Source organism: Somniosus microcephalus, chromosome 11 (assembly GCF_052327205.1).
Source record: "Somniosus microcephalus isolate GS21.2 chromosome 11, FLI_Smic_1.0, whole genome shotgun sequence".
NCBI lineage: Eukaryota > Metazoa > Chordata > Chondrichthyes > Squaliformes > Somniosidae > Somniosus > Somniosus microcephalus.
Genome location: NC_140997.1, coordinates 219,134,765 through 219,161,461, shown reverse-complemented (window position 1 = coordinate 219,161,461; position 26,697 = coordinate 219,134,765). Strand labels below are relative to the sequence as shown.

The following is a 26,697-nucleotide window of genomic DNA, read 5'->3' as shown; positions in this document are numbered from 1 at the left end:
TCTCCCGCCCTATCCTCATAGCCCTTGATTCCCTTAGTGTTCAAAGCAGAAGGTCCCTCGACATTTGAAAAGGTAAAAGACAGCTTCAGGCCCCACTCCAGAGACTCGAGCACATAGTCCAGGCTGAAACTTCGACGCGGTCTTTCGGATGAGATGTTAAAGCGAGGCCCCGCCTGCCCCCTCAGGCTGGAGGTCAAAGATCCCATGGCCACTATTTGGAAGAAGAACAGGGGAGCTCTCCCCGCTGCCCTTGTCAACAGTTATCCCTCGACGAAATCACTAAAACAGATGATCTGGTCGTGTCTGTGGGACCTTGCCATGCGCAAATTGGCTGCTGTCTTTCACAACAGTGACTGCACTTCAAAGGTACAGCACTTCATTGGCCATAAAGCGCTTTGGGACCTCCTGAGGTCATGAAAGGAGCTATATAGGAACATAGAAGATAGGAGCAGGAGTAGGCCATTCGGCCCCTCGAGCCCGTTCCGCCATTTAATGAGATCATGGCTGATCATTCAAATTCAGTACCCTGTCCCTGCTTTCTCCCCATATCCCTTGATCCCTTTAGCCTCAAGAAATATATCCAACTCCTTCTTGAATATATTTAATGAATTGGCCTCAACTGCCCTGTGTGGCAGAGAATTCCACAGGTTCACCACTCTCTGGGTGAAGAAATTCCTCCTCATCTCATATAAATGCAAGTCCTTTCCTTTTACCTTTAAAATGTGGCTGAGGGAGGGGGGTGCTGGTGGAGCAAGAGTCAAATTAGAGGGCAGGGCACTGATCTACTAATAGAGTTACTGAGGCACTGCATTCTGCACTCTTAGCCATGGGCATCTCGTTCTGCTTCCATCCCTAGTCTTAAGTGTAAAGGCTTACAACGGGCCTGACCTCCACTTTTCTTCAGGGAGAGTAGAGGAATGACAGTTATCCAGAGAAGCAAGTTACTACATCCCCAGCTGCTGTTGTGATGCAGATCGCGATGGGAGATACAGATCGGCCTAAGTGCTTTTGTGTCAGAAAACTACTCCCCGTGGCATATCCTGTATCAGGCTTGATATTCCGCTCTTGCTGTGGATTCCGAGGGCTGTGTGCGACGTCTTGCTGGATGACAGGGGCAGGTGGAGGAGAGGGTTGTGGGTGGGGGAGTAATTCTTGATCCTGCTGCAACCTAAGGGTTAACATCAGAAAATGCTGGAAAAACTCAGCAGGTCAGGCAACATCCGTGGAGAGAAATTTGAGTTGACGTTTCGGGTTTGACCCTTCTTCAAAACTGGAGAGAAAAGGAACTAGATCGAAGGCAGGGCTGCGATCGGACAAAAGAACAAAAGAACCAAAAGAAGTATAAGAGATTAGAAGCTAGACGAGATGGTAATAGGCTGGGATTAGGTGTAAAGTGTACTGGCAGGGCAAAAGATAGCTGCCAGGTGTGAGAGAGAAACAAAAGGAAAGGGTGGGGGAGGAAAGGAGTGGAAAAATATAAGTAAAAATGAAATAGGGGCCGAGGTTATGATCTGAAATTGTTGAACTCGATATTGAGACCGGAAGGCTGCAGACTGCCTAATCGGAAGATGAGGTGCTGTTCCTCGAGTTTACGTTGAGCTTCCGTGGAACAGTACAAGAGGCCAAGGACGGTGAGGTCCGAGTGGGAATGGAGCGGTGAATTGAAATGACAGGCGACCGGAAGCTCGGGGTCACCCTTACGGACTGAACGGAGGTGTTCCGCAAAGCGGTCACCCAATCTGCGTTTGGTCTCCCCAATGTTAACAGGGTTAACAGGGTTAACATGTTTGCCGGCTCTCTGCCTTGAATTTGCTGCTGGGTGTTCAGCCTCCCAAAAAACTCAAGAGAAAGGAGGCTGCAGATGCTGTAAGTCACCCAGAGGTGGCGGCAGGGAGCATTCCAACACAACTTTGTTCTGTAGGTTGGATTATGCAAACGTCTGTGGATTTCTAGCCACCTGACATGTTCTTCAGTGCAGCTTAGGGAACTGAGAGTCAGAAGCAGTGAGTGAATGAGTTGAGAGAGACAGAGAGAGAAACTCCCCTTTTCTTTCAAAGTCAAGATTTTGGCCACTTATCATTTGCATACCTGCGAAGCATTTTTAACAAGCACAAGGAAAGGGGTTGTGCTTCTGCTCATATAGAAAGTCTACCTGTGAGAGGTAGAGAGCTGCTTTGTCTTCAAGTGCAACCCTGTCACTGGAGCGTGTTTTTGGGGGATAAACTGAAGCTGAGAAGACTGTGAAGTGGAGTTATACTGGTGACATTTTCTGTCTGTTGCTGTTGTCACTGAGAAAAAAAAATTTTTAAAAATTTTTTTTGTTGCTGCCTGCCAGTGAAGGAGGGGAACTTTCCTCTGCACCGAGGCTACTGCAAAGTTAGCCTCGCACCGCTCTCTCTGACAAGCAACCGCAGTCACTGAAAGGTAACTCATTCAAACCTTGTCCTTTCTGTGTGTGTGTGTGTGTTGGTGAAGTACAATGCTGCAGATGAAACAAAGTGAAGGCTTTTTTTTAGGCTTTTGAATGTGGTGGGAGAGAAACTGATCTGAGTGGGATGGTCATTTGTTCTTCAAAGTCGGAGCGTGGTTGTATATTCTGTGACTGATGCAATTCCAGAGGGCGGTTTTATTCTCTTTTATTTGTGGTCTCGCTCTTTTTTTTATATTGTTGCTTTGCTAATAAATGGACTGTTGGAAGAAGTCTAACTCTGCATTACTGGGGGCACCGAGCTAGGGTGAGGGAGGAGTGCTGGACATCAGAGGTGAGCACAAACAGAGAGCTTGATTCTTGCATCTCTTTAAGACTGTTATACCATTTAGTGCAGAGGTTTCGTGCGCGTACTGATGCCGAGTCCTTGACTTGTCACGTTTTCTACACGGCAGGACTATTTGGCAGTCGGCTGGGGGAGATCGTGTGCTTTGAACCTTTGCGCACTTTTTTTGGGGGTCTCCCTCCCTCGCTCGTTCTTGTCAGCCTGCCTTTCGCCAGCCGTGCGTGCGCCGTTCCTCTCGGGTTTCCCGCGGGATATCTGCCCCTGCCCTCTTGTTTCCTCCTGGAGGGCTCGGGGATCGGAGCTGGATTCCAATGCCTTCTGCATGTCACGACAGCACCTGCTTGTGCTGTTACTGGTTAGACAGCAGGACGGCTCCCAGGGCTCTTCCAGCACTCGGGGTTATTTCAACGAGTGCGATCTTTCACTCACTCCTGACTCCATTACAGATCGTTTGGTTAAGCCTTTTAAAAAATAAAAAAAAATAGCGTGTAAATCTACCAAACGAGAACTCGGTGTTTAAGCTGAAGGGATTCGGGGCGTTAAATCGTATTGAAGGTATACAGTGCTCTCATTTTTGCTTTTCGACAGTAGATGAGATTTTAACTCCTGTTTGTTTGAAGTTATTTTTTAATCAAATCCTACCAAAATTCAGCTTTACATCAAACTGGTATTCTGTGATTAATAATTGCCCATTAAAAATACTTCTCCTCAAAAGCATTTCTGCAGTAATAACAATAGATGTGAAATGCTACAGGAGATGCTAATGATGTGCCTGTATAAAACAAAGCTCAATCCGAGGGCTTGAGACTAGAATTTGGGACAGTACAGCAGGAGAATGAAGTGCTTCGGTTCCCTAAGACCAGACTCCGATCATATATGAGACAGCCCCACTGTAAGCCCAAGTGTGTGTGTGTGTGTGTGTGTGTGTATGTGTGTGTATGTGCCCTGGTCAGTGATTCCCAGAGAGCTTGTTGTTTTATTTGTGCCTTTTCCCTTAAATTATCAGCAATAATTTGGAATCTTGACATTGGAATTTGCATTGAGTCAAAAATTAAAACTCCAAATAAAATTTGATTCACTATAAATCAGTTTGGGATTTCTACCCTGTCAATTTTATTTTATTCTAAATTTGTGCCAATGCCTGAACAATGAATACCCTTTGTAAAATCTAGGTCGACTATTAATTTGGAAACGAATGCCGGCTTGGCTTCGGTCTTTGGTCGGTGCTTGGAGTTGAACAGCAAACACAGATTCTCATTACCATGCTGGCTGTGTGTTTCTGCATGTGTGTGTTTCTGTGCATGTGTCAGTGTGTGTGTGTCGGTGTGTTTCTGTGTGTGTGTGTCAGTGTGTTTGTGCGAGTGTGTTTCTGTGTGTGTGTCGGTGTGTTTCTGTGTGTGTGTCGGTGTGTTTCTGTGTGTGTGTCAGTGTGTTTGTGCGAGTGTGTCAGTGTGTTTCTGTGAGTGTGTGTGCGTCGGTGTGTTTCTGAGAGTGCTTGTATGTGTGAGTGTGTCAGTGTGTTTGTGTGTGTGTCAGTGTGTTTCTGAGAGTATGGCGGTGTGCTTCTGTGAGTGTGTCTGTGTGTCGGTGTGTTTGAGTGTGTCAGTGCGTTTCTATGCGTGTGTCGGTGTGTTTCTGTGAGTGTGTCTGTGTGTCAGTGTGTTTCTATGCGTGTGTTTGTGTGTCAGTGCATTTCTGTGCATGTGTCTGTGTGTCGGTGTGTTTCTGTGCGTGTGTCGGTGTGTTTCTGTGCGTGTGTCGGTGTGTTTCTGTGCGTGTGTCGGTGTGTTTCTGTGCGTGTGTCGGTGTGTTTCTGTGCGTGTGCGTGTTGGTGTGTTTCAGTGCGTATGTCAGTGTGTTTCTGTGCGTGTGTCGGTGTGTTTCTGTGCGTGTGTCGGTGTGTTTCTGTGAGTGTGCGTGTTGGTGTGTTTCAGTGCGTATGTCAGTGTGTTTCTGTGTGTGTGTCGGTGTGTTTCTGTGAGTGTGCGTGTGTCGTGTGTTTCTGTGCGTGTGTTGGTGTGTTTCTGTGAGTGTGTGTGTTTGCACCGTAATTGAAGATCTTTTATAATTTCCTTGAAGTGCAAAACAATTTACTGTGTTGCCTTTTTTTTAATTACCTCGGTCGAGATTATTGTTCTATTTTCTTGACGGTCACAGTGGTGAATTGAATTTTCAGTCTTCACTGCACCTTCATGAATTTCTACTGAGTTCTATCAAAGAAACACTCAGCGGTCACCCGGAGTTACTGACACTCCCTGAGCAGAAATTAGCCTAGGTTTTATTTTCATCAGATTCCTTCACGCTGTGCTCTATATAAGTCACTATTTTCTCTTTGCTGTTTCAAGAGCTACTTTAGTGGGAATATTCCTGTAAGCAGGGCTAATAACAGCCCAGTTTCCCCACCCAACCACCCCTAGAACTAACGTCGTGGATTCAAATCCCCACTTAAATGAATCATTGGAGTTGGCATATCGGCTGCTCTGATCAGTACAAGTGAGAAAGCCTCAAAGCCTTTGACTCGTGAAAAATACCGGATATGTGGTTAAAAAGATAACACTCGGCAGGGTGAATTGGCACCTAATCATCAAGGGTCCCAACCAGTGTATCTGTCCCCTTCACAGCCGTTCCCATTGCCTCTCAGTGTCGCACCTTCAAAGGAGGTCAACATCTGCTATAAATATTATTTTTTTTTAAGTAGGAATTTACAGACTCACAAAACAGCTTTGTTTAGTGGAGAGCCCAGTGCTGGAATTAACAAAAAAAGGGAAAGGGAATCATTCAAAACAGTAATAAGTGTTTATTTTCATAGGGGAGTTGAAATCTGCTTAAAGTACTCAAAGGGATTATTTGAATTTGCTGGAGCTAATGTTTCAAACAATGATTAATTATTGCGTTGATAACTGTTTTCACGCTGTGTCCTGACTCCCTTGCAATGCCATTTTAATCAGTTTTCTGGGATGGAAGCTGTTCTTTAGTGATCAGCACCAGCTTGGCTTCCCTCCCCCCACCATCCCCCCCACCTCCCCCACCACCACACCTTCCTTATTTCCCCCTGCGCTGATATTAAAGTTAATATGGTATTCAGACTTCTCGCTCTCTCTCTCGTATCTACAAACCCACAAAAAGCTGGAATTAATCACTATTGAGCTGTTTGCCTAACCACTCAACTGATGAAGGATTATGTTTTTTTTTCTGTCCTTTGTACCTCAATCCTGATGCAGGTCCGAAGGCTCCTGTTTCTTTGTAATCGGCTGGCTCTGGTTGCCATGGACCGCCTTCTGCCCACCTGGTTCCTGGTCCTTTCCCTGTGGTGCTGCGCTGCCAGGGGTCATCAGCAGAATGCCCCACGGGTTTATCTGGGCTTCAAAGGTAAGCGATTGGGAGTGTTACGGTGAGGCAACTTGCCAACGATTTAAAGTAAGGTCATTATTACTTGCCAAGTTCACCCGGTGTCAGGAACTGGCAGGCAGAGGGAAATGATCAAGCTGAAGTGGAGCTCTTTTCAAAGGCAGCAAATGGAGGTAATAAGTAGCATCCTGTCAAAGTATAGGATGCTCTACTCTTGAAGCTGTAGTTGTGGTCCATCAATGATTTCAGCTGGAGAAAGATCGTTGACAAAATTAATAACATTTCATACTGTATCTGCGCCATGGAGGCATAGTCTTCCTTCCAGGACTTATTTCTATGGGCAAATTTTCAGGGATATGTCTCTGGAAGTTTACTTCCAGAGGTTGTGCCACCATGGTCATGTTCCCAATGGTCATTCCCAGGGGTATATTTATTAGGGTTTATTTCCAAGTAAAATCTGCCACAGGTTATTTACTGCAATGTATTGCCGGGGCCTATTCCGAGATTCATATTCTGGGGCATATTCTACGACGTGTATTCCAGGAGTTTGTTCCTGCAGTTTATTTATTCGGGATATATTTCCAAAGGTGCTTTCCCTGCGGTGTATTCCCAAGGATCTGTCGCCCCGTTGCCCGGGGCACTATGTGGGCCAAGATCAGAACCTTGTGTCAGAAAAGTGTGGGTTTGGACCTCCAAGAAACAGCGCCAGGCTGGCATGCCAACCTGCTTTGCCACTATGCCCACGCCCTTTCTAACACGTGAGCTGGGCTTGTGTTCGTGACGTGGAGAGAAAGAAGCCGGCACAAAGGACTGAATTAAACAGTTCTCGCTGCTAAATGTTTAATTGGTGAACGTTATTGTATTTGTGCTTTGGTGCCAGCCACTGATTTTCAAGCGACGTGTATCGCAGGTTGGTGACTTTAGCACGACAAGTTCAGGCCAACAGGTTCCTGGCGGCAATCACGTGCTGTCATCCGGTTGGCATTAAAGCAAGCAAAATCACTTCATAACTGGTCTGGTCTCTGAGATCGGGCTTCAACACTTAATGAACTTCAGGTATTTGTTACATTGAAGCACAGAGCAACGGTGTGTGGGTTGGGGGGCGGGGTTGGAGTGTTGTGCCTTCACTATAGGGAACCAAAGTGTCTCCAGTATGGAGATGTTGGAGTGTCAAGCCATCGCTATGGGGTTGGAGCTGGAATGTTGTATCATCGTTGTGGAGGGGGTTGGTGTGTTAGGATTTCACTATGTGGGTTGGGGGGGTGGGCGGAAGGGGGGAGGAGGGGTTTAGAATGTCGTATTTCACCGCGGGAGTCATCTCTTATCTCGGTTATGGTTTCCACAACGGTCATTCTGGCCGTCACAACTAGACTTTATTTGTAATTATTTCACTGCTTCTATTCTGTTTATTTTAGGGTTAGTTTTTGGTGGGGGTGGGTGGGAGATGAAATGTAACATGATGTGAGGTATTTATAGCTGGTTCTGTGGTGGTTTTCTTCTGTTTATGCTGACCTGGGGAGGGGGGTAATTGAGAGAATGGGGACCAACCTGATGCTTTGAGAGGAAACCACCATTTTGAAGACAGTGGCGCAATACCTTGTTTCTTCATTAAAGGTTACATATATACACCTAGTTTCTGCTAAGAACAGCGTAGCAACAGTTTGTAACACGATGGATCTTGTTAGTCTCAGAATCCAATCACAAGCCAATACCACTGGAAAAAGAAATGCTTTATGTGGCTGCTTCCTCTTAATTAAGTTGCCTTTTCTTGTCTATCCAATTTCTCAATTAGTATAAGCCCTTGAGGCGCAAACACTTGCTGTAGGACTGCATAATCCGTGGGTTTAATTACCTGCTACATTTGAACAGTTCTGTGTGTTTCCTGGTAGTTGGGTAATTGCAGTGTCACATTCCAGACTAGGGGAGTCACATTTGCAATCTCAGTCTCAACTAACACTTCCACTCGGGTTTCCCAGGGGTGGTAAGGAAAGCTTGCCCCGCAGTTTTCACCGCGTTACCTGAGGGACGAAGGGAAACATTGGGAAGAATCGAGCAGTTGGAAGATCCCTTCAATATATGCCTTAGGAACGGGGTTGGTGGTTCCTATAAATTCCATGGGGATGTCCATCTGTATTATTGCCCTGCTCATCCCCCCCCCCCCCCCCATTCTCCCATTACAGCTGAGGAAATCGGCAGGAATGCGATTTGGGAATAATGGTTGAGAGAAGTTGGCAGTAAAGGAAGCGCTATGGAAATAATGAGAGTGCGCAACCCTAGTGGGACAGCCAAGTGGGAGCAGAGTGAAGCTGGAAGTGATAGATCGGGCTGAGGTTTGGCTTATGCCTTTATTGCACTGACTCATTAGATTACTGAGCATCATGTGTGCATCCGATCAGCTTCACTGTGGTCGGAAACCTGTGGTTTGGAGTGAAGCAATACGCTTACTTTAAAGTGGTGCACAAAAACTATCCCGCTGTGGGTTGAAGCACCTGCTGGTTGCCTGATAGAGAGTCTGCTCACAGTGGTACGATTAAACCGTGGTGCACAATCCTGACTTTGCAATACCCGTGGAGAGTCTCTCCCTGGCTTATTGGAGGAATCAATACCATTAAGACTGTCCATGGAGACTGGAGCGCTCAAAAGAAATAGCATCCACTAGCGTATTCAGGTGAAGAGCATACATTTGTAAAATTATCCATTAGGTGTCCCCAGCATTTGGTAGTATGGAAACAAGGCAGCAGATCTTATGGGCTCTTTGATGTTTTTACACCATCCTTTAGTTATAAATCGCTTTCGGTTTCAGATTTAAGACCCATAGCTTGGAACAAACTGATTTTAATCGCTCCACCATTGGCGGCCGTGCCTTCAGCCACCTGGACCCTAAGCTCTGGAATTCCTTCCCTAAACCTCTCTACCTCTCTCTTTCCTCTTTTACGACACTCCTTAAAACCTACCCCTTTGACCAAGCTTTTGGTCACCTGTCCTAATATCTCCTTCTGTAGCTCGGCGTCAAGTTTTGTTAATGCTCCAGTGAAGCGCCTTGGGACATTTTACTACGTTCAAGGTTTTATATAAATCCAAGTTGTTGTGGTCGGTTGTTAGTGGTGTTGCAATCAGGGCTAAGGAAGGAACAAAAATCAGCCTGGCCTTCTCGCTCCTTATTGCTGTCGGGTGGTCTCAGTTGGAAAGTGCGTGGGTGTGGATGTCAGTGGAGGACAGTGTCGGGCTCGGCTGAGAGGCGAATTCTCCCCGTGGTTGTAATCTCTGCCTGGGCTCGCACACGGGAGAGCGGACACTCGGATAAGGCACTGGTGGGCAGCCAGCACCTGCACCACTGTACTTCAAAGACGATCAGCACCTGCTGGAGACGAAAGTATGAGAAATCTGAGGGGGGAATAAAGTAAGACTTTATTTAGAGTGTCAGCCGTGGCGCAGTGGGTAGCACTCTCTCAACTCTGAGTCAGAAGGTTGTGGGACTTGAGCACAATACCTAGGCCGGCAATCCAGTGCAGTGCCGAGGGAGTGCTGCACTGTCGGGAGGTGCCGTCTTTCAGATGAGACGTTAAACCGAGGCCCCGTCTACTCTCTCAGGTGGATGTAAAAGATCCCATGGCACTATTTCAAAGAAGAGCAAGGAAGTTCTTCCCGGTGTCCTGGCCCGTATTTATCCCTCAATCAACATCACTAAAATAGATTATCTGGTAATTATCACGTTGCTGTTTGTGGGAGCTTGCTGTGCGCAAATTGGTTGCCGCGTTTCCTACATTACAGCAGTGGCTACACTTCAAAAAAGTACTTTATTGGCTGTAAAGCGCTTTGGGAAGTCCGGTGGTTATGAAAGGTGCTATATAAATGCAAGTATTTCTTTCTTTATGACAAAACGTACATCTTGATGCATTTAACTGGAATGTTGGCCTGTCCGCCACACTGTGGAGATTTCAAATGAATAAACTGCAGACTCGAATCCAAACTGTGCCCTTGGCACGTCTATTGCCTTCATTCCCATGAACTGGATTGCATTAGCTATACTGTGCATTCCTGTAGAATGATGCATGCACACTCACTTCATATCTGTGATTCATGTGACGGCATTCTCCGAATAATTGTCGACAGCGAACCCACTTTTATTTCGCTTGCCCTGAAAAACAATTTATTAAAAGGCGCTTTGTCACGTCGGCCTGAAGGGGTTAACTGTCAGCCCATGATCGTTAGTGTTTGAAACTGAGCCTGTAAACAGAGTCGAGTGCTTGAGTGGTGGGCGCTCTAAGAATAGTCGTGTGCAACATGGCTGGCTGTTTGGTGACATGAGTCCCGGATTTGCTGCTGCGACGATCCACACAGATCTATATTTAACCAGAGGATTTTGCAGCTCTCCTCAATAGGTAGACTGCCTATGTCATTGAGCCTGTCTGGACAAATATAATATGACCCCCTCTTCCTACCCCCCTCTGTGCCTGACAAGAAAAAAACATCATTACTATGCTGTCCATTAAAGTACTATTTATGCCACCCAGTTGGCAAAGAAAATAAGGTCCCAGAATATCCCAACCTACCCCTTGGACAATTGGTAGCATATCTCTTGGACATCACTGCCCTGCACGCTGGAATCCTCTCCCTAAACCCTTCCCTCCACCTTGCTTCATTGCTCCTCACCTTCAGAAGCCTCCTCGAAACCTGCGTCTTCAGTCTTCCCTTCTCTCACCTCCTCCAACTCTTCCTCCAGTTCCTGCTTGGTTCCCTTGCCCTACACAATCCTTTAGGCACCATGACGGGACATTTTACTACATTAAAGGCATAGTGGTGTGATATTATCATATATATCCGGGCAGGGTCTTCATAACTAATAATAAGAAATTTAATTAATTATATAGAATGGAGCAGGTGATGTGTTACTGTTGCGAGATGTGGGAGCCGGTGAACCCCATTGAGGCTAACGGTGATTACATCTGCGACAAGTGTTTGCTGCTAGAGGAACTCAAGTTCCATGTTATGGAGCTTGAGACCGAGCTTCGGACACTGCGACACATCAGGGAGGGGGAGAAGTTCCTGGACTCTATGTTTCAGGAGATGGTCACACCTATGAAGTTAATTACTGCAGATGTAGTCCGTGGTCAGGGACAGGACGGTGTGACTACGAGTGAGGAAGGTACAGGGATCCAGGATGTAGTGTTGAAGGAGACGCAGCCCTTGTTCTTGTCCAGCAGGATCGAGGTTCTTACTCCCTGTGAGGGCGGGAGCGGGGACTGCAGGGAGGATGAGCAACCTGGCCACAGCACCGTGGTACAGGGGGCCATTCAAGTGGAGGGAGTAAAAAGAAATGTTGTAGTGGTAGGGGATAGTATCATTAGGGGGATAGATAGGGTTCTCTGCAGTCAAGAACGGGAGTCCCGAAGGCTGTGTTGCCTGCCTGGTGCCAGGGTTAAGGACATCTCTTCTGGGCTGGAAAGAAACTTGCAGTGGGAGGGGGAGGATCCAGTTGTCGTGGTCCATGTTGGTACAAACGACGTAGATAGGACAAGGAAGACGGTTCTGTTAAAGGAGTATGAGCAGCTAGGGGTCAAATTAAAAAACAGAACCTCAAGGGTAATAATCTCTGGGTTATTACCTGAGCCACGAGCGAATTTGGCTAGGATAAATAAAATTAAAGAGTTAAATGCGTGGCTCAAAGACTGGTGTGGGAGAAATGGGTTTTGCTTCTTGGGACACTGGCACCAGTACTGGGACAGGAGGGAGCTGTTCTGTTGGGACGGACTCCACTTGGCCAGTGCTGGGACTAGTGTTGTGTATGTAACCGTTTACCTTTAAGGGAACTATAGAATGTAACCGTTCGCCTTTAAGAGCACTACTTTAGGGTGGCACTATCTATTGGCTCATGTATACTGTAATACCGATAGTGACCACACCAGTATATAAGGGTTGTGATACGTTAACTAGGGCAGAATCGCCCGAGCCTCTGAATAGTAAAGACGTGTTTTATTTTGTTAACAGTGGAGTCTGTGATTATTTATAATACAACCCACAGACTTAACAACTAGAGTCCTGGCGAATCATATAACTAGGGCTGTAGAGAGGGCTTTAAACTAATTAGTGGGGGGGAGGTTTCTAGAGAGCAAATAATAGAAATGACAACAGAGAAGGTCATAGACTTAGGTAGCAGTGGGGGAATTAAAAAACAGAATGTGTCAGGAAGGGACAGAAGGTATGGAGTAAAAAGTAAAGTAATAAAAAGGGAAAAAACAGGAACTAAGTGTTACAAAACATATTTGAAAGTTCTTTATCTGAATGCACGTAGCATTCGTAACAAAATGAATGAGTTAACGGCACAAATAATGACATATGGGTATGATCTTGTGGCCATTACAGAAACATGGCTGCAGGGTGACCATGACTGGGAATTAAACATACCAGGTTATTTAACAATCAGGAAGGACAGGCAGGAAGGGAGAGGAGGTGGGGTGGCTATGTTAATAAAGGAAGGAATCACTATAATACAGAGAAATGATATTGGGTCAAAGGAGCAGGATAGTGAAACAGTTTGGGTGGAGGTAAGGAATAATAAGGGGAAAAAAACACTAGTGGGTGTAGTCTATAGGCCTCCGAACAGTTGCAACTCTGTTGGATGGAGTATTAATCAGGAAATAGTTGAGGCTTGTAATAAGGGAACAGCTATAATTATGGGGGATTTTAATTATCATATTAACTGGACAAATCAAATTGGGCAGAGCAGCCTTGAGGAAGAGTTCATTGAGTGTATTAGGGATGGGTTTCTTGAGCAGTATGTAACTGAACCAACCAGGGGGCAAGCAACCTTAGATCTGGTCCTGTGTAATGAGACGGGATTAATTAAAAATGTCCTAGTAAAGGATCCCCTTGGAATGAGTGACCATAACATGGTTGAATTCCATATTCAATTAGAGGGTGAGAAGGTTGGATCTCAAACAAGCGTGCTGAGCTTGAATAAAGGAGACTATGAAGGTATGAGAGCGGAATTAATTAGAGTGGACTGGGAAAATAGATTAAAGGGTAAGACGGTACATGACCAGTGGTGTACATTTAAGGAGTTATTTTACAACTTCCAAAAAAAATATATTCCACTGAGGAAAAAAGGGTGTAAAAGAAAAGATAGCCATCCGTGGCTAAGTAAAGTAATTAAGGATAGTATCCGACTAAAAACAAGGGCATATAAGGTAGCCAAATCTAGTGGGAGGATGGAAGATTGGGAAGTCTTTAAAAGACAGCAAAAAATAACAAAAAGATTGATTAAGAAAGGGAAGATAGATTATGAAAGTAAATTAGCAAAAAATATAAAAACAGACAGTAAAAGTTTCTATAGTTATATAAAAAGAAAAAGGGTGGCTAAAGTAAATGTTGGTCCCTTAGAGGATGAGACCGGGAAATTAATGGTGGGAAACATGGAGATGGCAAAAACACTGAACAATTATTTTGTATCAGTCTTTACAGTAGAGGACACTAAGAATATCCCAACACTGGACAAACAGGGGGCTCTAGGGGGGGAGGAACTAAATACAATTAAAATCACTAAGGAAGTGGTACTTGGTAAAATAATGGGACTCAAGGCGGATAAATCCCCTGGACCTGATGGCTTGCATCCTAGGGTCTTGAGGGAAGTAGCGGTAGGGATTGTGGATGCATTGGTAATAATTTTCCAAAACTCACTGGACTCAGCAAAGGTCCCGGCAGATTGGAAAACTGCTAATGTAACACCCTTATTTAAAAAGGGTAGTAGGCAGAAAGCTGGAAACTATAGACCTGTTAGCCTAACATCTGTGGTTGGTAAAATGTTAGAGTCCATTATTAAGGAGACAGTAACGGGACATTTGGATAAACATAATTTAATAGGGCAAACTCAGCATGGTTTCATGAAGGGGAAGTCATGTTTAACAAATTTGCTTGAGTTTTTTGAGGAAGTAACATACAGGGTGGATAAAGGGGAACCAGTGGACGTAGTGTATTTAGACTTCCAAAAGGCATTTGACAAGGTGCCACACAAAAGATTATTGCTCAAGATAAAAAATCACGGGATTGGGGGTAATATTCTGGCGTGGGTGGAGGATTGGCTCTCTAACAGAAAGCAGAGAGTTGGGATAAATGGTTCGTTCTCAGATTGGCAACCAGTAACTAGTGGTGTTCCGCAGGGGTCAGTGCTGGGTCCCCAACTCTTTACAATCTATATTAATGATTTGGAGGAGGGGACCGAGTGTAACATATCAAAGTTTGCAGATGATACAAAGATGGGACGGAAAGTAGTGAGTGAGGAGGACATAAAAAACCTGCAAAGGGACATAGACAGGCTAAGTAAGTGGGCAGAGATTTGGCAGATGGAATACAATACTGGAAAGTGTGAGGTTATGCACTTTGGCAGGAAAAATCATAGAGCAAGTTATTATCTTAATGGCAAGAAACTGGAAAGTACTGTAGTACAAAGGGATCTGGGGGTCCTGGTGCACGAAACTCAAAAAATTAGTATGCAGGTGCAGCAAGTGATTAAGAAGGCCAATGGAATGTTGGCTTTTATTGCTAGGGGGTTGGAATATAAAAACAGGGAGGTATTGCTGCAGTTGTACAAGGTATTGGTGAGGCCGCACCTGGAATACTGCATACAGTTTTGGTGTCCATACTTAAGAAAAGACATACTTGCTCTCGAGTCAGTACAAAGAAGGTTCACTCGGTTAATCCCGGGGATGAGGGGGTGGTCATATGAGGAGAGGTTGAGTAGATTGGGACTCTACTCATTGGAGTTCAGAAGAATGAGAGGCGATCTTATTGAAACATATAAGATTGTGAAGGGGCTTGATCGGGTGGATGCGGTGAGGATGTTCCCAATGATGGGTGAAACTAGAACTAGGGGGCATAATCTTAAAATAAGGGGCTGCTCATTCAAAACTGAGATGAGGAGAAACTTCTTCACTCAGAGGGTGGTAGGTTTGTGGAATTTGCTGCCCCAGAAAGCTGTGGAAGCTACATCATTAAATAAATTTAAAACAGAAATAGATAGTTTCCTAGAAGTAAAGGGAATTAAGGGTTACGGGGAGCGGGCAGGAAATTGGACATGAGTCTAGGTTCGGAATGGTCATGGCCCTGTGGGTAGTGGAGTGGGCCCAGGGGCCGTGTAGCCTTGTTCTGCTCCTACTGTGTTCTAATTCTGTTAGATTTCAGGAGATGGTTTTATTCCTGTTCCTGGCTGGGGTGGAGATCGCCTTTACAGAAGGTAAGTACTGTAGAAAATATAGGGACAGAGTGATCTCCTGGAAGAATTTCGATCGCCTAGATGGGTCGGAGAGGAATTTCCCAGATTTTTTTCTCCCAAATTGGCCATTGGGTCTTTATCTGGTTTTTCGCCTCTCCCGGGAGATCACATGGGTTCGGGTGGATGCAGAGTGATAGAAGATTTGAGGTTAGGATCAGATCAGCCATGATCTTATTGAATGGTGGAGCAGGCTCGAGGGGCCGATTGGCCTACTCCTGCTCCTATTTCTTATGTTCTTATGTTCTTATGACCATAGATAGCATAGGTTATTGTTGCAGCAAGTTGGTGAGCAAAATTGTTGTGCTAATTTCAGGATGTGTGGCCGCTCCCCTCTTCTATCTATCGTGCAAATGCCCCTACCAGAGTTGACATCTGCCCAGTTCTGAATTGGACAATCCCTCTGCTCCATTTTGAAAGGTGCAGTCTAATTTATAAATGAGGTGTCAAGTTCTCGAATGTAGTTTTTTAAAAATTCGTTCATGGGATGTGGGTGTCGCTGGCAATGCCAGCATTTATTGCCCATCCCTAGTTGCCCTTGAGAAGGTGGTGGTGAGCCGCCTTCTTGAACCGCTGCAGTCCGCGTGGTGAAGGTACTCCCACAGTGCTGTTAGGTAAGGAGTTCCAGGATTTTGACCCAGCGACGATGAAGAAACGGCCGATATACTTCTAAGTCAGGATGGTGTGTGACTTGGAGGGAAACTTGGAGGTGGTGGTGTTCCCATGCGCCTGCTGCCCTTGTCCTTCTAGGTGGAAGAGGTCACGGGTTTGGGAGGTGCTGCCGAAGAAGTCTTGGCGAGTTGCTGCAGCGCATCTTATTCTTAAAGTTTTCAGCGGATCTTGTCCTCGGGACTCCAGCCCCACTCCTGCTTCATTTTTTTGGGGACTGAGTAGATGATGCCAAGCCGAGTCCCAACAGGACGAGTTACACCCACACCTCTCAACTGGTGAGTGTTAATGACAACAACAACACCTTGCATTTATATACTGCCAATAAGGCAGTAAATCGTCCCGAGGCACTTCACAGGAGTGATTATCAGACAAAATTTGACACTGAGCCAGATAAAGAGATATTGGGACAAGTGACCAAAAGCTTGGTCAAAGGGTTAGGTTTTACGGAGGGACTTAAAGGAGGAGGGAGAGGCGGAGAGGTTTAGGGAGGGAATTCCAGGGGTTAGGGCCTAGACAGCTGAAGGCTCAGCTGCCAATGGTGGGATGAAGGTTAGAGGTCAGAATTGAACACCAATCAAGAACATCCCAATATTAAGCAGAGAACAACAGAACACAGGTCTTTGAAATTGGAAAAATCAGCTGATTTGCAGGTTCTATATATATTTTTTTTAAACCGCCACTGTCAGGCCTGAGAACTGACCCAAATGCCCTTTCAACTCACTTGGGGTTGGAGGTATGGTTTCAATGATATCCACATCATGCTGCAGAACAGGCTGAACGGAGGTGAAGGGATATTGGGAGGGTGTGCCAGCTCGTGCCGTGACCCGACTGACCCGGCTACCGAAAGCAGCTGTCACTTCTGAAGGTCATCCGTCCAGCTTAATTACCGGGGAAATGTTGGATGGTGAGAGAGGGGATTGGGCGGAGCAGGAGAATAATAATGCAGCACGGTGGAGTTTGAAGGGCGTTTTGGAAGCGGGCTATTTCTGTCTGTTCCAACAATTCACATTTATCAGTGAGCCTCCTCCGTATCATGGCCTCACCACACACCCCCTTTAACTGGCAGCAGCAACGAGCCGGCAACCAGTAAAAACTGTGAGCAAGAGGATGTTTGTTGTGAAGTGATTTTCCGTTACGATGAGTAACCTGCATTTCCTGACGATATCATTCATTCCCTGAAAGGATGTGAAAAGGCGGCAGATCCTTCCTGCCACAGCACAGGCACTACGTATAGGGCCAGGCCCTGAGATTTTCGATTAGGAAGGAGGAAGCCGTGGCAAATTGACTCGAGGAGATTAAAAATATACTTTGTGTGGTATGTGAGGGGAGAGGGTTAGTATTCCGTGTGACATGGGGGGGGATTTCCTTGTAACTAGCCCCGCTGCATAAACAAGCTTTTAATTGGATACACTTACAAAGCATGTTCGAGATGACATTGGACCCATTTGTGAGTGCCCACTGAGGCCTTCTCTGTAGCTGGCAAACCAACCCCGTCAGTAATGTTGTTGAAATATAATCCCAGCTGAATACCTCCCAAGCTGAGCACAGACATGTTGAGCAGCGTCTGATTCCGAAACATTTTTACAAGCTGCGCCTTAATGATATTTTTATTCAAAGTAATTTACACTCTTGCATTATCTGTGAACGCCGAGTGGGGCGGACGGAATAAAACTCTGGGTATCTGGAAGCACCTCGCCTTTAGCTCAGGAACTGGATTGTTTGACAGATATCTTGTTTAAGTGCTGGGGTTCATTCGGCATTTTCCATTTGGGTGCAGGCGATGCTGGGTTTTTCTGCTGGGGCTCAGTCACTGCTGGGTTTATCTTGCTGGAATTCAGTCACTGCTGGGTTTATCTTGCTGGAGTTCAGGAGCTGCTGGGTTTATCTTGCTGGAATTCAGTCACTGCTGGGCTTATCTTGCTGGAGTTCAGAAGCTGCTGGGTTTATCTTGCTGGAATTCAGTCACTGCTGGGCTCATCTTGCTGGAGTTCAGGAGCAGCTGGGTTTTTCTGCTTGGGGCACAGTAACTACTGGGTTTATCTGCTAGGGTCCAGTCACTTTTTTTCTGCTGGGGCTCAGTCACTGCTGGGTTTATCTGCTGGTGTTCAGGAGCTGCTGGGTTTATCTGCTGGGGAACAGTCACTGCTGTTTTTTTTCTGCTGGGGTTTAGTCACTGCTGGATTTATCTTGCTGGCGTTCAGGAGCTGCTGGGTTTATCTGCTGGAGTTCAGTTGCTGCTGGGTTTTTCTGCTGGGGTTCAGTCACTGCGTTTATCTTGCTGGAATTCAGTCACTGCTGGGCTTATCTTGCTGGCATTCAGGAGCTGCTGGGTTTATCTGCTGGAGGCCAATCATTGCTGGGTTTATTTACTGGGGTTCAGGAGTGGCTGGGTTCAGGAACTGCTGAGTACTTCTGGGCCTCAGGAGGTGCTGGGTTTAACTGCTGGAGATCGTGGCTGTTGAGATTATCCGCTTGGGTTCAGGAGCTGCTGGATTGATCTGATGGGGCTCGGGAGGTGCTGGTTTATCTGCTGGAATTCAGTGGCTGGTGAGTTTGTTTTCTGAGGGTTTGGGAGCTGCTGGAGTTCAGGAGCTGCTGGGTTTATCTGCTGGGCCTCGGGAACTGCTGAGGTTTGGGAGCTGCTGGGTTTAGTGGCTCAGTTCAGGAGTCAGTCACTTTCATGAGCCGCTTGGTTTAGGAGCTGCTTGGTATACTGACAATACCTTGTTTACACCTCAGCTGCTAATTTGGTTTTGTCTCACACTTTCAGCTTGTTAGGAATTAAGATGTACGGTATAAATCCTGCAAACTCGTTAACTGTGCTCTCAGTCCCCAGGAAAGAAGAATTGCTTACCTCATTCCGCGGCTCTTAGAGGGGCATTTTTTGTCAAAATTAAAATCCCATGAAAAAAGCCTTGCTGAATTAATGCGTGGTGCGTTAGTTGGATCCCAGTGTTCAAAGCGTGGCTGCATAGTCACTAAGAACAGCCCAAATTTTCCAATCAGAAGTAAATAATATTCCTGGGATCTGAGCTTCCAGTAACAAACAACTATAAAGCCTTCAACTTGGTGAGACATCCCATCCAGCTTCACAAAAGGTGGAGAGGGGGACAGAGGAAAGGACAGTAAGCAAGATCTGGGAGGAGGGGATCGAAAGGCAGAATTTGAGGGGGGGTGCTTTTAAAAGAGGGGAGTGATTGTAGCAGGGCAGAAGGAGTTCAGGAAGAGAATTCCAGAGTGTAAGGGCAGGATGGCTGAAAGCAAAACACAGCAGGAATAAAACTAGGAAAAATCCTCTGGGGTATCTCTCTCTGACTCGCCCCCCACCCCCAAGACAATTAAGCAAGTTCCAGAAGTTATAGCAATAACAACAGCCAACCCCCACCTACCCTCTATAACGTGTGATAACCTTGACTTTCGGGAACTTGCCCAGCTCCCTTCTGAAGGTCTGCAGTGGCTCTGTATTTACTGTAGGTTTTTGCTAATCTATTCCAGAGGTTAATGACTCCCTGTGAACATAAATACTTCCTGGCATCTAACCTAATTCTATGTTTGCATATTTTATACTGATGCCCCTTAGTTCTCTCATCCCTGTCAAATAACTCACCCATTCCAACAAACTCTATTCCCTTCATCATTTTAAAAACTTCAATATCACCTCAAAGTCTATGCCTCTCCAATTTAAAAAAAAAAGCCCCAGTTTCCTGAGCCTGTCGTGGTACCACAAGCCCTAAGAGTAGGTATCATTCAGGTGGCCCTCCTCAGGAATGTTTCCAGGGCCTTGATGTCCCCTGCCACATGGGGGAACCAAAACTGGACACAGTAATCTAGATACAGCTGTATAAGGTATCGTATTTCCAGTTTTATATTGAACTATGCTATAGCTCTACACTCTAACATTCCTATTTGTTTTCTCTATGGCCTTGTGACACGAGTTGTGGATCTTCAGTGTTTCATAGACTCCGACCCCCTGGTCCCTATCGTGACCTTAAGCCTGCCTCAACCCAGCTGCTGAAAACCTCATCCATGCCTTTGTTACCTTCAGACTTGACTATTCCAATGCTCTCCTGGCAGACCTTTCATCTACCATCCTACATAAACTTGAGCTCATCCAACCCGTATCCTAACACACACCAAATTCCACTCGCCCATCACCCCTGTGATTGCTGACCTACATTGGCTCCCGATCCTACAAAGCCTCAAATCCCTCCATGGCCTCGCCTCTCCTTAAATCTGCGTCCTCCAGTTATCGACCCTTCTGTCAGTGGAAGCCGTTTCTCCTTATTTACTCTCTAATTTTGAACACCTCTATTAAATCGCCCCTTAACCTTCTCTGCTCTAAGGAGAACAATCCTCCTGTAACCTCCTCCAGCCTTACAACCCTCTGAGATCTCTGCACTCCTCCAATTCTGGCTTCTTGCGCATCTCCGATTACCATCGCTCTACCATTGCTGGCCGTGCCTTCAGCTGCCAAGGCTCTAAGCTCTGGAATTCCCTTCCTAATCCTTCCACCTTCCCCCCCCTCTTTCAAATCGTTCCTTAAAACCTGCCTGTTGGACCAAGCTTTTGATCACCTGTCCTAATATTTCCTTTGCTCACCTGTCCTAATATCTCCTTTGCTCACCTGTCCTAATATCTCCTTTGCTCACCTGTCCTAATATCTCCTTTGCTCACCTGTCCTAATATCTCCTTTGCTCACCTGTCCTAATATCTCCTTTGCTCACCTGTCCTAATATCTCCTTTGCTCACCTGTCCTAATATCTCCTTTGCTCACCTGTCCTAATATCTCCTTTGCTCACCTGTCCTAATATCTCCTTTGGTCACCTGCCCTAATATCTCCTTTGCTCACCTGTCCTAATATCTCCTTTGGTCACCTGTCCTAATATCTCCTTTGGTCACCTGTCCTAATATCTCCTTTGCTCACCTGTCCTAATATCTCCTTTGCTCACCTGTCCTAATATCTCCTTTGGTCACCTGTCCTAACATCTCCTTTGGTCACCTGTCCTAATATCTCCTATGGGGCTTGGTGTCAAATTTTGTTTGATAATCGCTCCTGTGAAGCACCCTGGGACGTTTGACTATCTAAAAGGTGCTATATAAATGCAAGTTGTTGTTGATTGATGATTTGAAATTAGAAATCATTAATTTCTGTTTCATCCGAATGAAGAAAATGCAGAATAATGTTACGGAGCAATAGCTTCTCAAAATCTCCTCCCCCACCCCCCCCCCCCCACCCAAGTGAGTCATTCCTGTGTGAAGTAATTGTTGCATTTGCCAAAAAAAAGGGTCCACTGTCCAAGAATCAACTCAGGAGATGAAAATGTTAATTGAGCCGGAACTGAGTACTGTAATAGCGGGAGAATGTTGCACTTGGGGTTGGGTGGCAACGTGTTGGTACAGTGCCCTGTTAACTAACTCTGCACAGTACCACGAAGGGTGCGCCCAGGGCCGGAGAATCATACAGCACAGAAGGAGGCCATTTGGCCCATCGTGCCTGTGCCGGCTCTTTGAAATAGCTCTCCAATTATGACCCACTCGACTGCTCGTCACCTGCAAATCTTCACCTTTTCAAGTATCTATCCAATTCCCTTTTGAAAGTTACGATTGAACCTGCTTCCCCCGTCCTTTCAGGCAGTGAATTCCAGATCATAACTCGCTGCGTTTAAAACAAAATCTCATCCTCTCTCCTCTGGTTCTGTTGCCAATTATCTTAAATCTGTGCCCTCTGGTTATCGACCCTCCTGCCAGTGGAAACAGTTTCTCTTTATTTACTCTCTAATTTTGAACACCTCTATTAAATCTCCCCTTAACCTTCTCTGCTCTAAGGAGAACAATCCCAGCTTCTCTAGTCTCTCCACATCCTTGGTATCATTCTGGTAAATCTCCTCGGCACCCTCTCCAAGGAGCTTTGAACCCATCCCAGATTTTGGCCTTTAAGCCTGTTTAGGCATTGATGGGCTTTGATTTGCCTCCAATTACCTTTTGAAGAGAGTTTTTTTTTCAACGAAAGAAAAATTCCTCCAAATATTTCAACCCGCTCTACCCACAGTGATCTTGTCTTTGCCTGCACCAATGCTGGTCAATGTTATTTTTGATGTATGGTCGTGAATGGTCATGTGGTATGGCCATGCACTGCTATACAGATATATGCGGAAATAAAACAGGAAAATCAAGAAGCGAGCAGTTTAGCTATTGGGAGCCTGACTGGGAAAGACTACTGACAGACTGGGGTTCACATTCAAACACTGCTCATTATTCTCTTAACTCACTAAAGTTTTAATCATGTCTAAGACATACAAACCTCAGCAAGTTATTGCCGCATCTTCCACTCCCTGACACACACACACACACACACACACACACACACACACACACACACACTCATACACTCGTACACTCACACACATATACTCACACACACTCATACACTCACACACACACACACTCACACACACACTCACACACACACACTCACACATACATTCACATACACTCACATACACACATACACTCACACACACTCACACTCATACACACACACACTCATACACACACACACTCACGCTCACACTCATACACTCATACACACACACACTCATACACTCATACACTCACACACACTCACACTCGTACACTCGTACACTCGTACACACATACACTCACACTCGTACACTCACATACACTCGTACACTCACACACTCATAAACACACTCATACACTCACACACTCATACCTACACACACTCACACTCATACACTCATACATTCACATACACACACACTCACACACACTCTCTCACACACACACACTTTCATATATGTAAACACACGCAAACACTCACACACGTACACTCACTCACTCATGCACACACATTGTGACACACGCAGGTACACCAATGGTCCCGTTTGGCCGCGCGGCCACACAGCGATTTGCAGGTCCCCCGCAGCTGGGGCCGCGCACCCAAAAAAAATGACGGGGAGCATTGAGTTATACTCTCGCATGCTTGTACGTATACACATACTCACAAACAAACATTACACACACACACATTCTCACACACAGATACACTCACACACATGCATTCTCACACATACAGATACACTTACACACAAACAAATTCTCACACAAACAAATTCTCACACTCGCACACTCACACATTCACACTCACACACGCGCGCACACTCACACATACACTCGTGCGCACACACACACACACTCACACATACACTCACACACACAGACTCGCGCACACACATACACTCGCACACACACACACATACACTCGCACACACTCACTCTCACACACACAGACTCACACACACTCACGCGCGCACACACACACACACTCTCTCACACACGGGCGTGCAAGCCCCTCTCCCTGCAGTTCCTCTATGCGTTTCACCCAGGCGATTATTTAAGTGCAAGTACCTCTGCCAGGTGGTGCTTTTTTTGGCACGGTGATTCCCCGCTCGACTTGAATTGTCGGCCTCACATGCGCCAGTAGGGTGGGGTGGAGGGCAGGGCTTTTCTTCAGCGGGGGGTGGGGAACAGAAGCTCCCTCTCCACAGCCTGTCTTGTTCAGCTAGCAGGTGGTTACAGAACCACAGTGGCAGGAAGCAGCCTGGGAGCACGTTTGCTGTCCTGTCCTCTTAAGCCTGGGAAGAAAAGGACCTTTTTGTTGAAAGCTAGGATTATGTTGGCATCACCACCTGTGCCATGCAATGCTGAGACTTGGGCATCAAGCTACCCTCATGCTGTAAAAAGGCCATTGCATCACTTGTGGCATCATGTCTGACATATTAACAGTCTTGCGTGAAGCATGCACTTCCTGTAAGTATCATACTTACTTCCTGTCCTGCTTTCCCTGTCACTTTTTGTTGATAACACCCCTAATTGTTATAAAGTCACTCCGAGCAACACCATGGGAGATCCCCTTATTATCACAAAAATAACATGCAGCTCGTCTCGGCTCTTTCTCACTGCAACGATTTCCTCTTTTAAAAATCTCAGCGCATTTAACCACGTGCAATAATCCTGACAGAAGGCGCTCCAGTATGTGTCACTGTGACAGTCTCCACTGATGGTCGACTGAGACAGGCAGAGCGCGCTGTAGAACAGACTGACACTGTAACTCCGAGACTGTGGCTGCCACAAACTGGATTACAAAAAGAAAGACTTGCATTTATATAGTGCCTTTCACGACCACCAGATGTCCCAAAGCGCTTTTATAGCCAATGAAGTACTTTTGAAGTGTTGTCACTGTTGTAATGTAGGAAACACGGTAACCAATTTGCGCACAGCAAGCTCCCACAAACAGCAATGCGATCATGACCAGATAATCGTTTTTTAGTGATGTTGATTGAGGGATAAATATTGGCCAGGACACGGGGGAGAACTCCCCTACTCTTCTTCGAAATAGTGCCACAGGATCATTTACATCCATCTGAGAGGGCAGACGGGCCTCGGTTTAACCTCTCATCCTAAAGATGGCACCTCCGACAGTGCAGCACTCCCTCAGTATTGCGCTGGGAGTATCAGCCTAGATTTTTGTGCTCAAGTCTCTGGAGCGGGACTTGAACCCACAACCTTCTGATTCAGAGGCGAGGGTGCTACCAACTGAGCCACGGCTGATAGAAAGCCAAAGTGGCTGAATGGATCAGGCCTCTTTCCTGCTCTGTGCTGAGTCAGCTGTTCTCTGCTGGGGCAGCAATTTGACGTTTATAACTACGATAAAAGCGCTATCTAAATGCAAGTTGTTGTTGCTTCCAGTGTTCCTGGGTTAGGGAGGGGGATAACCATGTCAGGGTTCCCTCCCCGAGAGTTAGCTCTTGACTTTGTGTGATAATGTGCAAATGGGTGATAGCGAGTCGGCAGCCCGTTTTACATCTCTGCCCATTTTTATTTCCGCCACTTGTTTTACACTATCGCACAAATTCCTACACCCTATCTAAAGCCCCCCACACCCCCACTGCTGGAAACCGCATGAGCATTGATGCCAGGTGAGAACAGGGTTGGACTTGCTTGTGATGCCTTCCATGGTTGAAGATCTTGCCCAAGGCTCACACATGCAAGAATGGCCACTTTAGCAATTGGTATCGGACTACCCGTGGAGCTGTACCAACAAGAGTCATCCTTCTGGAGCTGACAATGGGAGAAAAGGGGAAAACAGTTTAAAACAAAATTGCATTTGACCCAAACATGTCTTCAACTCAATGAAGAAGTGAATATTTCAACCAGAACATGAACACAGAAAATTCAGGAAACACTCATCAGATCCGACGGCATCTGTGGGGAGAACAGACAAGCATTTTTACCACTTGTTCACTTTTATAGTATTATTTTCCAGTGTTCCAGAAATTAAAACTGTCCAACACTTCGACTCCCCCTAATGTCAGCCGTGGCTCTGTGAGCAGCACCCTCGCCTCTGAGTCAGAAGGTTGTGGGTTCAAGTCCCACTCCAGGGACTTGAGCACATAAATCTAGGCTGACACTCCAGTGCAGTGCTGAGGGAGTGCTGCACTGTCGGAGGTGCCGTCTTTCGGATGAGACGTTAAACCGAGGCCCCGTCTGCTCTCTCAGGTGGACGTAAAAGATCCCACTGGCACTATTTCGAAGAAGAGCAGGGGAGTTATCCCTGGTGTCCTGGCCAATATTTATCCCTCAATCAACATAACAAAAACAGATTATCTGGTCATTAATCACACTGCTGTTTGTGGGAACTTGCTGTGTGCAAATTGGCTGCCGCGTTTCCCTACATTACAACAGTGACTATACTCCAAAAGTACTTCATTGACTGTAAAGCGTTTTGAGACGTCCGGTGGTCGTGAAAGGCGCTATAGAAATGCAAGTCTTTCTTTTAAACAAAGTATAGGTTCCACCCCTTTCACTGAGTGGTATTCACTATAAATTCCATTTGGGTGAATCTTTTCTCTTTCCCCCCCCACCCCCCGCCCCCCCCCCACCCAGTCATCACTGTGTAAAATAGGTCACAACTTGTATTATTTCAATAACCTATCAAGTTACAGTTATGAATACTAACCACATGATACATTTTACAGTTCACACAATCTCCCATTCAGAATTGAAAGGGTGCGAAAAATTAGGTGAGAAATAAATCTCGCTCATATTTAAACTGTGAGTACTGCAGACAAATAGATTCAGTGTCGAGCATTGAGCATGAACTGACTGTATTACAGCACCTCAAATACCTGGAACAGCTGTCGAATTAATTATTGAAATAATTGGCAGAAGCCAGCAGGTTAGTTCAGGGAGCGCGAGTTGGGCCAATGCTGCCTTGTTAGGACAGGCACTGAAGTAAAAAGGAAATCGAAGATGCTGTAAATTTGAAGCACAACACAGAAAGTGCTGGAAACACTCCACACGTCAGGCAAGGCAGCTGTGGAGAGAAATGGCAAGTTAACGTTTCAGGCATAAGCCTTTATCAGAACTGAAGAAGAGAACATTTGGTTAAAAATTTATTTGAATTCATTGTGTTAAATCACAGAATCTTACAGCACAGAAGGAGGCCATTCGGCCCATTGTGCCTTTTCCGGCTATTTGAAAGAGCAGGTCAGTGGCAACAAGAACAGGTCAGAGGCTGGGTATTCTGCGGCGATTGTCTCACCTTCTGACTCCCCA

The 26,697-nt window shown here is 45.9% G+C and overlaps 1 protein-coding gene across 5 annotated transcripts in view; it reads left to right on the top strand.

The window, feature by feature from the left end:
• The first annotated feature begins 1,920 nt into the window (after positions 1 to 1,920).
• sema3fb (sema domain, immunoglobulin domain (Ig), short basic domain, secreted, (semaphorin) 3Fb) overlaps positions 1,921 to 26,697 on the top strand; it is a 268,658-nt gene continuing 243,881 nt past the window's right edge. Inside the window, exons 1-2 of one of the 5 annotated variants that reach the window (XM_086001985.1) lie at positions 1,921 to 2,424; positions 5,996 to 6,143. In XM_086001985.1, the coding sequence (XP_085858111.1) occupies positions 6,041 to 6,143 (103 nt within the window). In that variant the 5' untranslated portion in view covers positions 1,921 to 2,424; positions 5,996 to 6,040. Of the gene's footprint in view, positions 2,425 to 2,482; positions 2,763 to 3,068; positions 3,330 to 5,995; positions 6,144 to 26,697 lie in introns of those variants that run through there. The other 4 variants (XM_086001981.1, XM_086001984.1, XM_086001983.1 and 1 more) reach the window with 4 other exon arrangements.